The 20,347-nt window shown below is 52.3% G+C and overlaps 1 protein-coding gene across 1 annotated transcript in view; it reads left to right on the top strand.

Moving 5' to 3' along the window:
* Window positions 1-20,347, top strand: part of LOC122546328 (adenylate kinase isoenzyme 5-like) — a 65,631-nt gene that overhangs the window by 42,990 nt on the left and 2,294 nt on the right. The window contains 1 exon segment of the mRNA XM_087983171.1: window positions 14,821-15,009. Coding sequence (XP_087839297.1) covers window positions 14,821-15,009 — 189 coding nt within the window.

Here is a 20,347-nt window from a genome sequence, read left to right as displayed (position 1 = left end):
AGGGTGTTTCTCAGTGCGGAGTGAGAATATGGAGAAAGTGTTTCTCAGTATGGATTGAGAATGTGGAGTGAAGGCGTTTCTCAGTGTGGAGTGAGAATGTGGAGAGAGAGTGTTTCTCAGTGTGGAGTGAGAATGTAGTGTGAGGATGTTTCACAGTGCTAGTGAGAATGTGGAGTGAGGGTGTTTCTCAGTGCGGAGTGAGAATGTGGAGCGTCGGTGTTCTCAGTGCAGAGTGAGAATGTGGAGTGTGTGTTTCTCAGTGTGGAGTGAGAATGTGGAGAGAGTGTTTCTCAGTGCAGAGTGACAATGTGGAGTGAGGGTGTTTCTCAGTGTGGAGTGAGAGTGTGGAGAAAGTGCTTCTCAGTGTGGAGTGAGAATGTAGAGTGAGGGTGTTTCACAGTGCTAGTGAGAATGTGGAGTGAGGGTGTTTCTCTGCGAAGTGAGAACGTGGAGTGAGGGTGTTTCTTAGTGTGGAGTGAGAATGGAGTGAGTGTTTCTCAGTGCAGTGTGAGAATGTGGAGTGAGGGTTTTACCCAGTGCGGAGTGAGAATGGAGTGAATGTTTCTCAGTGCAGAGTGAGAATGTGGGGTGAGGTTGTATCCCTGTGCGGTGTGAGAATGTGGAGTGAGGGTGTTTCCCAGTACGGAGTGAGAATGGAGTGAGTGTTTCTCAGTGCGGAGTGAGAATGTGGAGTGAGGGTGTTTCCCTGCGAAGTGAGAATCTGGAGTGAGGGTGTTTCTCAGTGTGGTGTAAGAATGTGGAGTGAGGGTGTTTCTCAATGCGGAGTGAGAATGTGGAGTGAGGTGTTTCTTAGTGTGGAGTGAGAAGGTGGAGTGAGTGTTTCTCAGTGCTCAGTGAGAATTTGGATTGTGGTGTTTCTCAGCATGGAGTGAGAATGTGGAGTGAGGGTGTTTCTCAGAGCGGAGTGAGATTGTGGAGAAAGTGTTTCTCAGTATGGATTGAGAATGTGGAGTGAAGGCGGTTCTCAGCGTGGAGTGAGAATGTGGAGTGAGGGTGTTTCTCAGTGCGGAGTGAGAATGTGGAGAAAGTGTTTCTCAGTATGGATTGAGAATGTGGAGTGAGGGTGTTTCTCAGTGCGGAGTGAGAATGTGGAGCGAGGGTGTTCTCAGTGCAGAGTGAGAATGTGGAGTGAGTGTTTCTCAGTGTGGAGTAAGAATGTGGAGAGAGTGTTTCTCAGTGCAGAGTGACAATGTGGAGTGAGGGTGTTTCTCAGTGTGGAGTGAGAATGTGGAGAAAGTGTTTCTCAGTGTGGAGTGAGAATGTGGAGAAAGTGCTTCTCAGTGTGGAGTGAGAATGTAGAGTGAGGGTATTTCACAGTGCTGAGTGAGAATGTGGAGTGAGGGTGTTTCTCTGCGAAGTGAGAATGTGGAGTGAGGGTGTTTCTCAGTGTGGAGTGAGTGTTTCTCAGTGCAGTGTGAGAATGTGGTGTCAGGGTGTTACCCAGTGCGGAGTGAGAATGGAGTGAGTGTTTCTAAGTGCAGAGTGAGAATGTGGGGTGAGGGTGTTTCTCAGTGTGGAGTGAGAATGTGGAGTGAGGGTGTTTCTCTGCGAAGTGAGAACGTGGAGTGAGGGTGTTTCTCAGTGTGGAGTGAGAATGGAGTGAGTGTTTCTCAGTGCAGTGTGAGAATGTGGTGTCAGGGTGTTACCCAGTGTGGAGTGAGAATGGAGTGAATGTTTCTCAGTGCAGAGTGAGAATGTGGGGTGAGGTTGTATCCCTGTGCGGTGTGAGAATGTGGATTTAGGGTGTATCCCAGTGCGGAGTGAGAATGGAGTGAGGGTTTCTCAGTGCAGAGTGAGAATGTGGAGTCAGGGTGTTATCCAGTGCGGAGTGAGAATGGAGTGAGTGTTTCTCAGTGCAGAGTGAGAATGTGGAGTCAGGGTGTTTCTCAGTGTGGAGTGAGAATTTGGATTGTGGGTGTTCCTCAGCATGGAGTGAGAATGTGGAGTGAGGGTGTTTCTCAGTGCGGAGTGAGAATGTGGAGAAAGTGTTTCTCAGTATGGATTGAGAATGTGGAGTGAAGGCGTTTCTCAGTGTGGAGTGAGAATGTGGAGTGAGGGTGTTTCGCAGTGTGGAGTTCGAATGTGGAGAAAGTGTTTCTCAGTATGGATTGAGAATGTGGAGTGAAGGCGTTTCTCAGTGTGGAGTGAGAATGTGGAGAAAGAGTGTTTCTCAGTGTGGAGTGAGAATGTAGTGTGAGGGTGTTTCACAGTGCTAGTGAGAATGTGGAGTGAGGGTGTTTCTCAGTGCAGAGTGAGAATGTGGAGCGACGGTGTTCTCAGTGCAGAGTGAGAATGTGGAGTGTGTGTTTCTCAGTGTGGAGTGAGAATGTGGAGAGAGTGTTTCTCAGTGCAGAGTGACAATGTGGAGTGAGGGTGTTTCTCAGTGTGGAGTGAGAGTGTGGAGAAAGTGCTTCTCAGTGTGGAGTGAGAATGTAGAGTGAGGGTGTTTCACAGTGCTGAGTGAGAATGTGGAGTGAGGTTGTATCCCTGTGCGGTGTGAGAATGTGGAGTTAGGGTGTTTCCCAGTGCGGAGTGAGAATGGAGTGAGTGTTTCTCAGTGCAGAGTGAGAATGTGGAGTCAGGGTGTTTCTCAGTGCGGAGTGAGAATGTGGATTGAAGGTGTTTCTCTGCGAAGTGAGAACATGGAGTGAGGGTGTTTCTTAGTGTGGAGTGAGAATGGAATGAGTGTTTCTCAGTGCAGTGTGAGAATGTGGTGTCAGGGTGTTACCCAGTGTGGAGTGAGAATGGAATGAATGTTTCTCAGTGCAGAGTGAGAATGTGGGGTGAAGTTGTATCCCTGTGCGGTGTGAGAATGTGGAGTTAGGGTGTTTCCCAGTGCGGAGTGAGAATGGAGTGAGTGTTTCTCAGTGCAGAGTGAGAATGTGGAGTCAGGGTGTTATCCAGTGCGGAGTGAGAATGGAGTGAGTGTTTCTAAGTGCAGAGTGAGAATGTGGGGTGAGGGTGTTTCTCAGTGTAGAGTGAGAATGTGGAGTGAGGGTGTTTCTCAGTGTGGAGTGAGAAGGTGGAATGAGTGTTTCTCAGTGCAGAGTGAGAATGTGGAGTGTGTGTTTCTCAGTATGGATTGAGAATGTGGAATGAGGTTGTTTCTCAGTGCAGAGTGAGAATGTGGAAAGAGGGTGTTTTTCAGTGCAGCGTAAGAATTTGGAGTCAGGGTGTTTCTCAGTGTGGAATGAGAATGTGAAGTGAGTATTTCTCAGTGTGGAGTTAGAATGTGGAGTGTGGGTGTTTCTCAATGCGGAGTGAGAATGTGGAGTGAGGGTGTTTCTTAGTGTGGAGTGAGATGGTGGAGTGAGTGTTTCTCAGTGCGGAGTGAGAATTTGGATTTATGGGTGTTTCTCAGCATGGAGTGAGAATGTGGAGTGAGGGTGATTCTCAGTGCAGAGTGAGAATGTGGAGTGAGGGTGTTTTGCAGTGTGGAGTGAGAATGTGGAGGGGGTGTTTCTCAGTGCTGAGTGAGAATGTGGAGTGTGGGTGTTCCTCAGTGCAGAGTGAGAATATGATGTGAGAGTGTTTCTCAGTGCAGAGTGAGAATGTGGAGTGAGGGTGTCTCTCGTTGCGGTGTGAGAATGTGGAGAGAGTGTTTCTCAGTATGGATTGAGAATGTGGAGTGTTGGTGTTTCTCAGTGCGGAGTGAGAATGTGGAGTGAGGGTGTTTCTCTGCGGAGTGAGAATGTGGAGTGAGGGTGTTTCTCTGCGAAGTGAGAATGTGGAGTGTGGGTGTTTCTCAATGCGGAGTGAGAATGTGTTTCTTAGTGTGGAGTGAGAATTTGGATTGTGGGTGTTCCTCAGCATGGAGTGAGAATGTGGAGTGAGGGTGTTTCTCAGTGCGGAGTGAGAATGTGGAGAAAGTGTTTCTCAGTATGGATTGAGAATGTGGAGTGAAGGCGTTTCTCAGTGTGGAGTGAGAATGTGGAGTGAGGGTGTTTCGCAGTGTGGAGTTCGAATGTGGAGAAAGTGTTTCTCAGTATGGATTGAGAATGTGGAGTGAGGGTGTTTCTCAGTGCAGAGTGAGAATGTGGAGCGAGGGTGTTCTCAGTGCAGAGTGAGAATGTACAGTGAGTGTTTCTCAGTGCGGAGTGAGAATGTGGAGAGAGTGTTTCTCAGTGCAGAGTGACAATGTGGAGTGAGGGTGTTTCTCAGTGTGGAGTGAGAATGTGGAGAAAGTGCTTCTCAGTATGGATTGAGAATGTAGAGTGAGGGTGTTTCACAGTGTTGAGTGAGAATGTGGAGTGAGGGTGTTTCTCTGCGAAGTGAGAACGTGGAGTGAGGGTGTTTCTCAGTGTGGAGTGCGAATGGAGTGGGTGTTTCTCAGTGCAGTGTGAGAATGTGGTGTCAGGGTGTTACCCAGTGCGTAGTGAGAATGGAGTGAGTGTTTCACAGTGTAGAGTGAGAATGTGGGTGAGGTTGTATCCCTGTGCGGAGAGAGAATATGAAGTGAGGGTGTTTCTCAGTGCAGAGTGAGAATGTGGAGTGGGGGTGTTTCCCAGAGCGGAGTGAGAATGTGGAGTGAGGGTGTTTCTCAGTGTGGAGTGAGAAGGTGAAGTGACTGTTTCTCAGTGCAGAGTGAGAATGTGGAGTCAGGGTGTTTCTCAGTGCAGAGTGAGAATGTGGGGTGAGGTTGTTTCTCAGTGTGGAGTGAGAATGTGGAGTGAGGGTGTTTCTCAGTGTGGAGTGAGAAGGTGGAATGAGTGTTTCTCAGTGCAGAATGAGAATGTGGAGTGTGTGTTTCTCAGTGAGGAGTGAGAATGTGGAATGAGGTTGTTTCTCAGTGCAGAGTGAGAATGTGGAACGAGGGTGTTTTTCAGTGCAGCGTAAGAATTTGGAGTCAGGGTGTTTCTCAGTGTGGAGTGAGAATGTGAAGTGAGGGTGTTTCTCAGTGTGGAGTGTGAATCTGGTTTGAGGGTGTTTCCCAGCACGGAGTGAGAATATGGAGTAAGGGTGTTTTTCAGTGTGGAGTGAGAATGTGGAGTGAGGATGTTCTCAGTGTGGAGTGAGAATGTGGACTGACGGTGTTTCAGTGTGGAGTGAGAATCTGGACTGAGAGTGTTTCCCAGTGCGGAGTGAGAATGTGGAGTGAGGGTGTTTTTCAGTGCAGTGTGAGAATGTGGAGTGAGGGGATTTCTCAGTGCAGTGTGAGAATGTGGAGTGAGGGTGTTTCTCAGTGTGGTGTGAGAATGTGGAGTGAGGGTGTTCACATTGCAGAGTGAGAATGTGCAGTGTTTCTCAGTGCAGTGTGAGAATGTGGAGTGAGGGTGTTTCTCAGTGCAGTGTGAGAATGTGGAGTGAGGGTGTTTCTCAGTGTGGTGTGAGAATGTGGAGTGAGGGTGTTCTCATTGCAGAGTGAGAATGTGCAGTGTTTCTCAGTGCAGTGAGAATGTGGAGTGAGGGTGTTTCTCAGTTCGGAGTGAGAATGTGGAGTGAGGATGTTCTCATTGCAGAGTGAGAATGTGGAGTGAGCGTGTTTCTCAGTGCAGAGTGAGAATGTGGAGTGAGCATGTTTCTCAGTGCGGAATGAGAATGTGGAGTGAGGGTGTTTCTCAGTGCAGTGTGAGAATGTGGAGTGAGGGTGTTTCTCAGTGCGGAATGAGAATGTGGAGCGACGGTGTTCTCAGTGCAGAGTGAGAATGTGGAGTGAGTGTTTCTCAGTGTGGAGTGAGAATGTGGAGAGAGTGTTTCTCAGTGTAGAGTGAGAATGTGGAGTGAGGGTGTTTCTCAGTGTGGACTGAGAAGGTGGAATGAGAGTTTCTCAGTGCAGAGTGAGAATGTGGAGTGTGTGTTTCTCAGTGAGGAGTGAGAATGTGGAAAGAGGGTGTTTTTCAGTGCAGAGTAAGAATTTGGAGTCAGGGTGTTTCTCAGTGTGGAGTGAAAATGTGAAGTGAGGGTGTTTCTCAGCAAAGAGTGAGAATGTGGAGTGAGGGTGTTTCTCAGTGTGGAGTGAGAATGTGGAGAAAGTGTTTCTCAGTATGGATTGAGAATGTGGAGTGAAGGCGTTTCTCAGTGTGGAGTGAGAATGTGGAGAGAGAGTGTTTCTCAGTGTGGAGTGAGAATGTAGTGTGAGGGTGTTTCACAGTGCTAGTGAGAATGTGGAGTGAGGGTGTTTCTCAGTGCTGAGTGAGAATGTGGAGCGACGGTGTTCTCAGTGCAGAGTGAGAATGTGGAGTGTGTGTTTCTCAGTGTGGAGTGAGAATGTGGAGAGAGTGTTTCTCAGTATGGATTGAGAATGTGGAGTGAAGGCGTTTCTCAGTGTGGAGTGAGAATGTGGAGAGAGAGTGTTTCTCAGTGTGGAGTGAGAATGTAGTGTGAGGGTGTTTCACAGTGCTAGTGAGAATGTGGAGAGAGTGTTTCTCAGTGCAGAGTGACAATGTGGCGTGAGGGTGTTTCTCAATGTGGAGTGAGAGTGTGGGGAAGGTGCTTCTCAGTGTGGAGTGAGAATGTAGAGTGAGGGTGTTTCACAGTGCTAGTGAGAATGTGGAGTGAGGGTGTTTCTCTGCGAAGTGAGAACGTGGAGTGAGGGTGTTTCTTAGTGTGGAGTGAGAATGGAGTGAGTGTTTCTCAGTGCAGAGTGAGAATGTGATGTGATAGTGTTTCTCAGTGCGGAGTGAGAATGTGGAGTGAGGGTGTTTCCCTGCGAAGTGAGAATCTGGAGTGAGGGTGTTTCTCAATGCGGAGTGAGAATGTGGAGTGAGGGTGTTTCTTAGTGTGGAGTGAGAAGGTGGAGTGAGTGTTTCTCAGTGCTCAGTGAGAATTTGTATTGTGGGTGTTTCTCAGCATGGAGTGAGAATGTGGAGTGAGGGTGTTTCTCAATGCGGAGTGAGAATGTGGAGAAAGTGTTTCTCAGTATGGATTGAGAATGTGGAGTGAGGGTGTTTCTCAGTGTGGAGTGAGAATGTGGAGTGAGGGTGTTTCTCAGTGCGGAGTGAGAATGTGGAGAAAGTGTTTCTCAGTATGGATTGAGAATGTGGAGTGAGGGTGTTTCTCAGTGCGGAGTGAGAATGTGGAGAAAGTGTTTCTCAGTATGGATTGAGAATGTGGAGTGAGGGTGTTTCTCAGTGTGGAGTAAGAATGTGGAGAGAATGTTTCTCAGTGCAGAGTGACAATGTGGAGTGAGGGTGTTTCTCAGTGTGGAGTGAGAATGTGGAGAAAGTGTTTCTCAGTGTGGAGTTAGAATGTGGAGAAAGTGCTTCTCAGTGTGGAGTGAGAATGTAGAGTGAGGGTGTTTCACAGTGCTGAGTGAGAATGTGGAGTGAGGGTGTTTCTCTGCGAAGTGAGAATGTGGAGTGAGGGTGTTTCTCAGTGTGGAGTGAGTGTTTCTCAGTGCAGTGTGAGAATGTGGTGTCAGGGTGTTACCCAGTGTGGAGTGAGAATGGAGTGAGTGTTTCTCAGTGCAGTGTGAGAATGTGGTGTCAGGGTGTTACCCAGTGTGGAGTGAGAATGGAGTGAATGTTTCTCAGTGCAGAGTGAGAATGTGGGGTGAGGTTGTATCCCTGTGCGGTGTGAGAATGTGGAGTTAGGGTGTTTCCCAGTGCGGAGTGAGAATGGAGTGAGTGTTTCTCAGTGCAGAGTGAGAATGTGGAGTCAGGGTGTTATCCAGTGCGGAGTGAGAATGGAGTGAGTGTTTCTCAGTGCAGAGTGAGAATGTGGAGCGACGGTGTTCTCAGTGCAGAGTGAGAATGTGGAGTGAGTGTTTCTCAGTGTGGAGTGAGAATGTGGAGAGAGTGTTTCTCAGTGCAGAGTGAGAATGTGGAGTGCGGTTGTTTCTCAGTGTGGAGTGAGAAGGTGGAATGAGTGTTTCTCAGTGCATAGTGAGAATGTGGAGTGTGTGTTTCTCAGTGAGGAGTGAGAATGTGGAAAGAGGGTGTTTTTCAGTGCAGCGTAAGAATTTGGAGTCAGGGTGTTTCTCAGTGTGGAGTGAGAATGTGAAGTAAGGGTGTTTCTCAGCAAAGAGTGAGAATGTGGAGTGAGGGTGTTTCTCAGTGCGGAGTGAGAATATGGAGAAAGTGTTTCTCAGTATGGATTGAGAATGTGGAGTGAAGGCGTTTCTCAGTGTGGAGTGAGAATGTGGAGAGAGAGTGTTTCTCAGTGTGGAGTGAGAATGTAGTGTGAGGATGTTTCACAGTGCTAGTGAGAATGTGGAGTGAGGGTGTTTCTCAGTGCGGAGTGAGAATGTGGAGCGTCGGTGTTCTCAGTGCAGAGTGAGAATGTGGAGTGTGTGTTTCTCAGTGTGGAGTGAGAATGTGGAGAGAGTATTTCTCAGTGCAGAGTGACAATGTGGAGTGAGGGTGTTTCTCAGTGTGGAGTGAGAGTGTGGAGAAAGTGCTTCTCAGTGTGGAGTGAGAATGTAGAGTGAGGGTGTTTCACAGTGCTAGTGAGAATGTGGAGTGAGGGTGTTTCTCTGCGAAGTGAGAACGTGGAGTGAGGGTGTTTCTTAGTGTGGAGTGAGAATGGAGTGAGTGTTTCTCAGTGCAGTGTGAGAATGTGGAGTGAGGGTTTTACCCAGTGCGGAGTGAGAATGGAGTGAATGTTTCTCAGTGCAGAGTGAGAATGTGGGGTGAGGTTGTATCCCTGTGCGGTGTGAGAATGTGGAGTGAGGGTGTTTCCCAGTACGGAGTGAGAATGGAGTGAGTGTTTCTCAGTGCGGAGTGAGAATGTGGAGTGAGGGTGTTTCCCTGCGAAGTGAGAATCTGGAGTGAGGGTGTTTCTCAGTGTGGTGTAAGAATGTGGAGTGAGGGTGTTTCTCAATGCGGAGTGAGAATGTGGAGTGAGGTGTTTCTTAGTGTGGAGTGAGAAGGTGGAGTGAGTGTTTCTCAGTGCTCAGTGAGAATTTGGATTGTGGTGTTTCTCAGCATGGAGTGAGAATGTGGAGTGAGGGTGTTTCTCAGAGCGGAGTGAGATTGTGGAGAAAGTGTTTCTCAGTATGGATTGAGAATGTGGAGTGAAGGCGGTTCTCAGCGTGGAGTGAGAATGTGGAGTGAGGGTGTTTCTCAGTGCGGAGTGAGAATGTGGAGAAAGTGTTTCTCAGTATGGATTGAGAATGTGGAGTGAGGGTGTTTCTCAGTGCGGAGTGAGAATGTGGAGCGAGGGTGTTCTCAGTGCAGAGTGAGAATGTGGAGTGAGTGTTTCTCAGTGTGGAGTAAGAATGTGGAGAGAGTGTTTCTCAGTGCAGAGTGACAATGTGGAGTGAGGGTGTTTCTCAGTGTGGAGTGAGAATGTGGAGAAAGTGTTTCTCAGTGTGGAGTGAGAATGTGGAGAAAGTGCTTCTCAGTGTGGAGTGAGAATGTAGAGTGAGGGTATTTCACAGTGCTGAGTGAGAATGTGGAGTGAGGGTGTTTCTCTGCGAAGTGAGAATGTGGAGTGAGGGTGTTTCTCAGTGTGGAGTGAGTGTTTCTCAGTGCAGTGTGAGAATGTGGTGTCAGGGTGTTACCCAGTGCGGAGTGAGAATGGAGTGAGTGTTTCTAAGTGCAGAGTGAGAATGTGGGGTGAGGGTGTTTCTCAGTGTGGAGTGAGAATGTGGAGTGAGGGTGTTTCTCTGCGAAGTGAGAACGTGGAGTGAGGGTGTTTCTCAGTGTGGAGTGAGAATGGAGTGAGTGTTTCTCAGTGCAGTGTGAGAATGTGGTGTCAGGGTGTTACCCAGTGTGGAGTGAGAATGGAGTGAATGTTTCTCAGTGCAGAGTGAGAATGTGGGGTGAGGTTGTATCCCTGTGCGGTGTGAGAATGTGGATTTAGGGTGTATCCCAGTGCGGAGTGAGAATGGAGTGAGGGTTTCTCAGTGCAGAGTGAGAATGTGGAGTCAGGGTGTTATCCAGTGCGGAGTGAGAATGGAGTGAGTGTTTCTCAGTGCAGAGTGAGAATGTGGAGTCAGGGTGTTTCTCAGTGTGGAGTGAGAATTTGGATTGTGGGTGTTCCTCAGCATGGAGTGAGAATGTGGAGTGAGGGTGTTTCTCAGTGCGGAGTGAGAATGTGGAGAAAGTGTTTCTCAGTATGGATTGAGAATGTGGAGTGAAGGCGTTTCTCAGTGTGGAGTGAGAATGTGGAGTGAGGGTGTTTCGCAGTGTGGAGTTCGAATGTGGAGAAAGTGTTTCTCAGTATGGATTGAGAATGTGGAGTGAAGGCGTTTCTCAGTGTGGAGTGAGAATGTGGAGAAAGAGTGTTTCTCAGTGTGGAGTGAGAATGTAGTGTGAGGGTGTTTCACAGTGCTAGTGAGAATGTGGAGTGAGGGTGTTTCTCAGTGCAGAGTGAGAATGTGGAGCGACGGTGTTCTCAGTGCAGAGTGAGAATGTGGAGTGTGTGTTTCTCAGTGTGGAGTGAGAATGTGGAGAGAGTGTTTCTCAGTGCAGAGTGACAATGTGGAGTGAGGGTGTTTCTCAGTGTGGAGTGAGAGTGTGGAGAAAGTGCTTCTCAGTGTGGAGTGAGAATGTAGAGTGAGGGTGTTTCACAGTGCTGAGTGAGAATGTGGAGTGAGGTTGTATCCCTGTGCGGTGTGAGAATGTGGAGTTAGGGTGTTTCCCAGTGCGGAGTGAGAATGGAGTGAGTGTTTCTCAGTGCAGAGTGAGAATGTGGAGTCAGGGTGTTTCTCAGTGCGGAGTGAGAATGTGGATTGAAGGTGTTTCTCTGCGAAGTGAGAACATGGAGTGAGGGTGTTTCTTAGTGTGGAGTGAGAATGGAATGAGTGTTTCTCAGTGCAGTGTGAGAATGTGGTGTCAGGGTGTTACCCAGTGTGGAGTGAGAATGGAATGAATGTTTCTCAGTGCAGAGTGAGAATGTGGGGTGAAGTTGTATCCCTGTGCGGTGTGAGAATGTGGAGTTAGGGTGTTTCCCAGTGCGGAGTGAGAATGGAGTGAGTGTTTCTCAGTGCAGAGTGAGAATGTGGAGTCAGGGTGTTATCCAGTGCGGAGTGAGAATGGAGTGAGTGTTTCTAAGTGCAGAGTGAGAATGTGGGGTGAGGGTGTTTCTCAGTGTAGAGTGAGAATGTGGAGTGAGGGTGTTTCTCAGTGTGGAGTGAGAAGGTGGAATGAGTGTTTCTCAGTGCAGAGTGAGAATGTGGAGTGTGTGTTTCTCAGTATGGATTGAGAATGTGGAATGAGGTTGTTTCTCAGTGCAGAGTGAGAATGTGGAAAGAGGGTGTTTTTCAGTGCAGCGTAAGAATTTGGAGTCAGGGTGTTTCTCAGTGTGGAATGAGAATGTGAAGTGAGTATTTCTCAGTGTGGAGTTAGAATGTGGAGTGTGGGTGTTTCTCAATGCGGAGTGAGAATGTGGAGTGAGGGTGTTTCTTAGTGTGGAGTGAGATGGTGGAGTGAGTGTTTCTCAGTGCGGAGTGAGAATTTGGATTTATGGGTGTTTCTCAGCATGGAGTGAGAATGTGGAGTGAGGGTGATTCTCAGTGCAGAGTGAGAATGTGGAGTGAGGGTGTTTTGCAGTGTGGAGTGAGAATGTGGAGGGGGTGTTTCTCAGTGCTGAGTGAGAATGTGGAGTGTGGGTGTTCCTCAGTGCAGAGTGAGAATATGATGTGAGAGTGTTTCTCAGTGCAGAGTGAGAATGTGGAGTGAGGGTGTCTCTCGTTGCGGTGTGAGAATGTGGAGAGAGTGTTTCTCAGTATGGATTGAGAATGTGGAGTGTTGGTGTTTCTCAGTGCGGAGTGAGAATGTGGAGTGAGGGTGTTTCTCTGCGGAGTGAGAATGTGGAGTGAGGGTGTTTCTCTGCGAAGTGAGAATGTGGAGTGTGGGTGTTTCTCAATGCGGAGTGAGAATGTGTTTCTTAGTGTGGAGTGAGAATTTGGATTGTGGGTGTTCCTCAGCATGGAGTGAGAATGTGGAGTGAGGGTGTTTCTCAGTGCGGAGTGAGAATGTGGAGAAAGTGTTTCTCAGTATGGATTGAGAATGTGGAGTGAAGGCGTTTCTCAGTGTGGAGTGAGAATGTGGAGTGAGGGTGTTTCGCAGTGTGGAGTTCGAATGTGGAGAAAGTGTTTCTCAGTATGGATTGAGAATGTGGAGTGAGGGTGTTTCTCAGTGCAGAGTGAGAATGTGGAGCGAGGGTGTTCTCAGTGCAGAGTGAGAATGTACAGTGAGTGTTTCTCAGTGCGGAGTGAGAATGTGGAGAGAGTGTTTCTCAGTGCAGAGTGACAATGTGGAGTGAGGGTGTTTCTCAGTGTGGAGTGAGAATGTGGAGAAAGTGCTTCTCAGTATGGATTGAGAATGTAGAGTGAGGGTGTTTCACAGTGTTGAGTGAGAATGTGGAGTGAGGGTGTTTCTCTGCGAAGTGAGAACGTGGAGTGAGGGTGTTTCTCAGTGTGGAGTGCGAATGGAGTGGGTGTTTCTCAGTGCAGTGTGAGAATGTGGTGTCAGGGTGTTACCCAGTGCGTAGTGAGAATGGAGTGAGTGTTTCACAGTGTAGAGTGAGAATGTGGGTGAGGTTGTATCCCTGTGCGGAGAGAGAATATGAAGTGAGGGTGTTTCTCAGTGCAGAGTGAGAATGTGGAGTGGGGGTGTTTCCCAGAGCGGAGTGAGAATGTGGAGTGAGGGTGTTTCTCAGTGTGGAGTGAGAAGGTGAAGTGACTGTTTCTCAGTGCAGAGTGAGAATGTGGAGTCAGGGTGTTTCTCAGTGCAGAGTGAGAATGTGGGGTGAGGTTGTTTCTCAGTGTGGAGTGAGAATGTGGAGTGAGGGTGTTTCTCAGTGTGGAGTGAGAAGGTGGAATGAGGTTGTTTCTCAGTGCAGAGTGAGAATGTGGAACGAGGGTGTTTTTCAGTGCAGCGTAAGAATTTGGAGTCAGGGTGTTTCTCAGTGTGGAGTGAGAATGTGAAGTGAGGGTGTTTCTCAGTGTGGAGTGTGAATCTGGTTTGAGGGTGTTTCCCAGCACGGAGTGAGAATATGGAGTAAGGGTGTTTTTCAGTGTGGAGTGAGAATGTGGAGTGAGGATGTTCTCAGTGTGGAGTGAGAATGTGGACTGACGGTGTTTCAGTGTGGAGTGAGAATCTGGACTGAGAGTGTTTCCCAGTGCGGAGTGAGAATGTGGAGTGAGGGTGTTTTTCAGTGCAGTGTGAGAATGTGGAGTGAGGGGATTTCTCAGTGCAGTGTGAGAATGTGGAGTGAGGGTGTTTCTCAGTGTGGTGTGAGAATGTGGAGTGAGGGTGTTCACATTGCAGAGTGAGAATGTGCAGTGTTTCTCAGTGCAGTGTGAGAATGTGGAGTGAGGGTGTTTCTCAGTGCAGTGTGAGAATGTGGAGTGAGGGTGTTTCTCAGTGTGGTGTGAGAATGTGGAGTGAGGGTGTTCTCATTGCAGAGTGAGAATGTGCAGTGTTTCTCAGTGCAGTGAGAATGTGGAGTGAGGGTGTTTCTCAGTTCGGAGTGAGAATGTGGAGTGAGGATGTTCTCATTGCAGAGTGAGAATGTGGAGTGAGCGTGTTTCTCAGTGCAGAGTGAGAATGTGGAGTGAGCATGTTTCTCAGTGCGGAATGAGAATGTGGAGTGAGGGTGTTTCTCAGTGCAGTGTGAGAATGTGGAGTGAGGGTGTTTCTCAGTGCGGAATGAGAATGTGGAGTGAGGGTGTTCTCATTGCAGAGTGAGAATGTGGAGTGAGCGTGTTTCTCAGTGCGGAATGAGAATGTGGAGTGAGGGTGTTCTCATTGCAGAGTGAGAATGTGGAGTGAGCGTGTTTCTCATTGCAAAGTGAGGATGTGGTGCGAACGTGTTTCTCAGTGCAGAGTGAGAATGTGGTGCGAGCGTGTTTCTCAGTGCAGAGTGAGAATGTGGTGCGAGCATGTTTCTCAGTGCAGAGTGAGAATGTGGAGTGAGGGTGTTTCTCAGTGCAGAGTGAGAATGTGGAGTGAGCGTGTTTCTCATTGCAAAGTGAGGATGTGGTGCGAACGTGTTTCTCAGTTCAGAGTGAGAATTTGGTGCGAGCGTGTTTCTCAGTGCAGAGTGAGAATGTGGTGCGAGCGTGTTTCTCAGTGCAGAGTGAGAATGTGGTGCGAGCGTGTTTCTCAGTGCAGAGTGAGAATGTGGAGTGAGGGTGTTCTCATTGCAGAGTGAGAATGTGGAGTGAGCGTGTTTCTCATTGCAAAGTGAGGATGTGGTGCGAGCGTGTTTCTCAGTGCAGAGTGAGAATGTGGAGTGAGCGTGTTTCTCAGTGCAGAGTGAGAATGTGGTGCGAGCGTGTTTCTCAGTGCAGAGTGAGAATGTGGTGCGAGCGTGTTTCTCAGTGCAGAGTGAGAATGTGGTGCGAGCGTGTTTCTCAGTGCAGAGTGAGAATGTGGAGTGAGCGTGTTTCTCAGTGCAGAATGAGAATGTGGAGTGAGGGTGTTCTCATTGCAGAGTGAGAATGTGGAGTGAGCGTGTTTCTCATTGCAAAGTGAGGATGTGGTGCGAGCGTGTTTCTCAGTGCAGAGTGAGAATGTGGAGTGAGCGTGTTTCTCAGTGCAGAGTGAGAATGTGGTGCGAGCGTGTTTCTCAGTGCAGAGTGAGAATGTGGTGCGAGCGTGTTTCTCAGTGCAGAGTGAGAATGTGGTGCGAGCGTGTTTCTCAGTGCAGAGTGAGAATGTGGAGTGAGGGTGTTTCTCATTGCAGAGTGAGAATGTGGTGCGAGCGTGTTTCTCAGTGCAGTGTGAGAATGTGGAGTGAGGGTGTTTCTCATTGCAGAGTGAGAATGTGGTGCGAGCGTGTTTCTCAGTGCAGAGTGAGAATGTGGTGCGAGCGTGTTTCTCAGTGCAGTGAGAATGTGGAGTGAGGGTGTTTCACAGTGCAGAGTGAGAATATGGGTGGTAATGTTTGGAGATGTGTGTCTCTGAGATCTGTGTTCCAGACCTGGTGATCTACCTGTCGTGTGCGGTGTGCCAGCTGAAGGAACGCCTGGAGAAACGGGCTGAGGAGGGTCGGCCCGATAACAACCCGAAGGCCATTCACCGGCGCCTGGTCACCTTTAAACAAAACATCGTGCCCCTGGTCCAATATTACCAGGAGAGGAAGCTCATCGTGACGGTGAGTGGGACTGAACACCTGGGAATCCTCAGGCCCTTCATCCCATTTACACTATACCCTTCGGGAGTGTCACTATCTCATCCACCCCTACCCCAAGCCCTCGATCTCTGCCCTTCTTCCGGTCTCTCTCTCTGTCCTTTCAGAATTGCCTCAGCCTTGTATCCGCTCCCATTCCCACACAGCACACCCCGTTCCAACATTCCTCAGGCATTCCCTCCTATCCCACTCTCCTTTACTTTCTGCAGTAACTTCACTCACTCACTCCTTCCCTCACAATCCTCTGTCATTCAGAACAATTCCCCCCACTCCCCTCAATCACCCCCCACTCCCCTCAATCACCCCCACTCCCCTCAATCTCCCCGCACTCCCCTCAATCACCCCCCACTCCCCTCAATCACCCCTACTCCCCTCAATCACCCCCCTCTCCCCTCAATCACCCCCACTCCCCTCAATCTCCCCGCACTCCCCTCAATCACCCCCCTCTCCCGTCAATCACCCCCCACTCCCCTCAATCACCCCTACTCCCCTCAATCACCCCCCTCTCCCCTCAATCACCCCCCACTCCCCTCAATCACCCCCATTCCCCCAATCACCCCCCACTCCCCCAATCACCCCCCACTCCCCCCAATCACCCCCCACTCCCCCCAATCACCCCCCCACTCCCCCCAATCACCCCCCACTCCCCTCAATCACCCCCCACTCCCCTCAATCACCCCCCAGTCCCCTCAATCACCCCCCACTCCCTCCAATCACCCCCCACTCCCCTCAATCACCCCCACTCCCCCCAATCATCCCCCACTCCCCCAATCACCCCCCACTCCACCAATCACACCCACTCCCCCCAATAACCCCCACTCCCCCCAATCACCCCCCACTCCCCCAATCACCCCCCACTCCCCCAATCACCCCCCACTCCCCCAATCACCCCCCACTCCCCCCAATCACCCCCCACTTCCCCTCAATCACCCCCCACTCCCCTCAATCACCCCCCACTCCCCTCAATCACCCCCCACTCCCCCCAATCACCCCCACTCCCCCCAATCACCCCCCACTCCCCCAATCACCCCCCACTCCCCCAATCACCCCCCACTCCCCCCAAACACCCCCCACTCCCCCAATCACCTCCCACTCCCCCAATCACCCCCCACTCCCCCAATCACCCCCACTCCCCTCAATCACCCCCCACTCCCCTCAATCACCCCCCACTCCCCCCCAATCACCCCCCACTCCCCCAAACACCCCCACTCCCCTCAATCACCCCCCACTCCCCCAAACACCCCCCACTCCCCCAATCACCCCCCACTCCCCTCAATCACCCCCCACTCCCCTCAATCACCCCCACTCCCCTCAATCACCCCCCACTCCCCCCAATCACCCCCCACTCCCCCAATCACCCCCCACTCCCCTCAATCACCCCCACTCCCCTCAATCACCCCCCACTCCCCTCAATCACCACCCACTCACCCCAATCACCTCCCACTCTCTCCAAAAACCTCCCACTCCCCTCAATCACCCCCCACTCCCCTCAATCACCCCCCACTCCCATCAATCACCCCCCACTCCCCTCAATCACCGCCCACACCTCTCAATCACCCCCACTCCCCTCAATCACCCCCCACTCCCCCCAATCACCCCCCACTCCCCCCAATCACCCCCCACTCCACCCAATCACCTCCCACTCCCCTCAATCACCCCCCACTCCCCTCAATCACCCCACACTCCCCTCAATCACCCCCACTCCCCTCAATCACCACCCACTCCCCTCAATCACCACCCACTCCCCCCAATCACCCCCCACTCCCCTCAATCACCCCACACTCCCCTCAATCACCCCCACTCCCCTCAATCACCACCCACTCCCCTCAATCACCCCCCACTCCCCCAATTAGCTCCCACTCCCCTCAATCACCCCCCACTCCCCTCAATCACCTCCCACTCCCCCAATCACCACCACTCCCCTCAATCACCCCCCCCCACTCCCCTCAATCACCCCCCCACTCCCCTCAATCACTCCCCACTCCCCTCAATCACCCCCCATTCCCCTCAATCTCCCCGCACTCCCCTGAATCACCCCCCCACTCCCCTCAATTACCCCCCACTCCCCCAATCACTTCCCACTCCCCTCAATCACCCCCCACTCCCCTCAATCATCCCCACTCCCCTCAATCACCCCCACTCCTCTCAATCACCCCCCACTCCCCTCAATCACCTCCCACTCCCCCAATCACCCCCACTCCCCTCAATCACCCCCCATTCCCCTCAATCATCCCCACTCCCCTCAATCACCCCCACTCCTCTCAATCACCCCTCACTCCCCTCAAACACCCCCAACCCCTCTCAATCACCCCTCATTCCCCTCAATCACCTCCCACTCCCCCAATCACCCCCACTACCCCAATCACTCCCCACTCCCCCAATCACCTCCCACTCCCCTCAATCACCTCCCACTCCCCTCAATCACCTCCCACTCCCCCAATCACTACCCACTCCCCTCAATCACCCCACTCCCCTCAATCACCCCCCACGCCCCTCAATCACCCCCCCACTCCCCTCAATCACCCCCCACTCCCCTCAATCACCCCCCACTCCCATCAATCACCCCCCACTCCCCTCAATCACCGCCCACACCTCTCAATCACCCCCACTCCCCTCAATCACCCCCCACTCCCCCCAATCACCCCCCACTCCCCCCAATCACCCCCCACTCCACCCAATCACCTCCCACTCCCCTCAATCACCCCCCACTCCCCTCAATCACCCCACACTCCCCTCAATCACCCCCACTCCCCTCAATCACCACCCACTCCCCTCAATCACCACCCACTCCCCCCAATCACCCCCCACTCCCCTCAATCACCCCACACTCCCCTCAATCACCCCCACTCCCCTCAATCACCACCCACTCCCCTCAATCACCCCCCCACTCCCCCAATTAGCTCCCACTCCCCTCAATCACCCCCCACTCCCCTCAATCACCTCCCACTCCCCCAATCACCACCACTCCCCTCAATCACCCCCCCCCACTCCCCTCAATCACCCCCCCACTCCCCTCAATCACTCCCCACTCCCCTCAATCACCCCCCATTCCCCTCAATCTCCCCGCACTCCCCTGAATCACCCCCCCACTCCCCTCAATTACCCCCCACTCCCCCAATCACTTCCCACTCCCCTCAATCACCCCCCACTCCCCTCAATCATCCCCACTCCCCTCAATCACCCCCACTCCTCTCAATCACCCCCCACTCCCCTCAATCACCTCCCACTCCCCCAATCACCCCCACTCCCCTCAATCACCCCCCATTCCCCTCAATCATCCCCACTCCCCTCAATCACCCCCACTCCTCTCAATCACCCCTCACTCCCCTCAAACACCCCCAACCCCTCTCAATCACCCCTCATTCCCCTCAATCACCTCCCACTCCCCCAATCACCCCCACTACCCCAATCACTCCCCACTCCCCCAATCACCTCCCACTCCCCTCAATCACCTCCCACTCCCCTCAATCACCTCCCACTCCCCCAATCACTACCCACTCCCCTCAATCACCCCACTCCCCTCAATCACCCCCCCACGCCCCTCAATCACCCCCCCACTCCCCTCAATCACCCCCCACTCACCTCAATCTCCCCGCATTCCCCTGAATCACCCCCCCACTCCCCTCAATTACCCCCCCACTCCCCCAATCACTCCCCACTCCCCTCAATCACCCCCCACTCCCCTCAATCATCCCCACTCCCCTCAATCACCCCCACTCCCCCCAATCACCCCCACTCCCCTCAATCACCCCCCACTCCCCTCAATCGCCCCCCCACTCCCCCCAATCACCCCCCACTCCCCCAATCACCCCCACTCCCCTCAATCACCCCTCACTCCCCCAATCACCCCCCACTCCCCCAATCACCCCCCACTCCCCTCAATCACCCCCCACTCCCCTCAATCACCCCCACTCCCCTCAATCACCCCCCACTCCCCCCAATCACCCCCCACACCCCCAATCACCCCCCACTCCCCTCAATCACCCCCCACTCCCCTCAATCACCCCCCACTCCCCTCAATCACCGCCCACTCACCCCAATCACCTCCCACTCTCTCCAAAAACCTCCCACTCCCCTCAATCACCCCCCACTCCCCTCAATCACCCCCCACTCCCCTCAATCACCGCCCACTCCTCTCAATCACCCCCCACTCCCCTCAATCACCCCCCACTCCCCCCAATCACCCCCCACTCCCCCCAATCACCCCCCACTCCACCCAATCACCTCCCACTCCCCTCAATCACCTCCCACTCAACTCAATCACCCCACACTCCCCTCAATCACCCCCACTCCCCTCAATCACCACCCACTCCCCTCAATCACCACCCACTCCCCCCAATCACCCCCCACTCCCCTCAATCACCCCCACACCCCTCAATCACCACCCACTCCCCTCAATCACCCCCCACTCCCCCAATTAGCTCCCACTCCCCTCAATCACCCCCCACTCCCCTCAATCACCTCCCACTCCCCCAATCACCACCACTCCCCTCAATCACCCCCCCACTCCCCTCAATCATCCCCCACTCCCCTCAATCACTCCCCACTCCCCTCAATCACCCCCCACTCCCCTCAATCTCCCCGCACTCCCCTGAATCACCCCCCCACTCCCCTCAATTACCCCCCACTCCCCCAATCACTCCCCACTCCCCTCAATCACCCCCCACTCCCCTCAATCATCCCCACTCCCCTCAATCACCCCCACTCCTCTCAATCACCCCCCACTCCCCTCAATCACCTCCCACTCCCCCAATCACCCCCACTCCCCCAATCACCCCCACTCCCCTCAATCACCCCCCACTCCCCTCAATCATCCCCACTCCCCTCAATCACCCCCACTCCTCTCAATCACCCCCCACTCCCCTCAATCACCTCCCACTCCCCCAATCACCCCCACTCCCCTCAATCACCCCCCACTCCCCTCAATCATCCCCACTCCCCTCAATCACCCCCACTCCTCTCAATCACCCCCCACTCCCCTCAAACACCCCCAACCCCTCTCAATCACCCCTCATTCCCCTCAATCACCTCCCACTCCCCCAATCACCCCCCACTACCCCAATCACTCCCCACTCCCCCAATCACCTCCCACTCCCCTCAATCACCTCCCACTCCCCTCAATCACCTCCCACTCCCCCAATCACTACCCACTCCCCTCAATCACCCCACTCCCCTCAATCACCCCCCACGCCCCTCAATCACCCCCCCACTCCCCTCAATCACCTCCCACTCCCCTCAATCACTCCCCACTCCCCTCAATCACCCCCACTCCCCTCAATCTCCCTCCACGCCCCTCAATCTC

This window comes from Chiloscyllium plagiosum, unplaced genomic scaffold (genome assembly GCF_037043375.1).
Source record: "Chiloscyllium plagiosum isolate Xiang-an unplaced genomic scaffold, Cpla_swu_hap1 HiC_scaffold_45, whole genome shotgun sequence".
NCBI classification, from domain to species: Eukaryota; Metazoa; Chordata; class Chondrichthyes; order Orectolobiformes; family Hemiscylliidae; genus Chiloscyllium; species Chiloscyllium plagiosum.
Note: the sequence above shows the minus strand (reverse complement) of the source record. Positions and strands in the feature narration are given on the sequence as shown.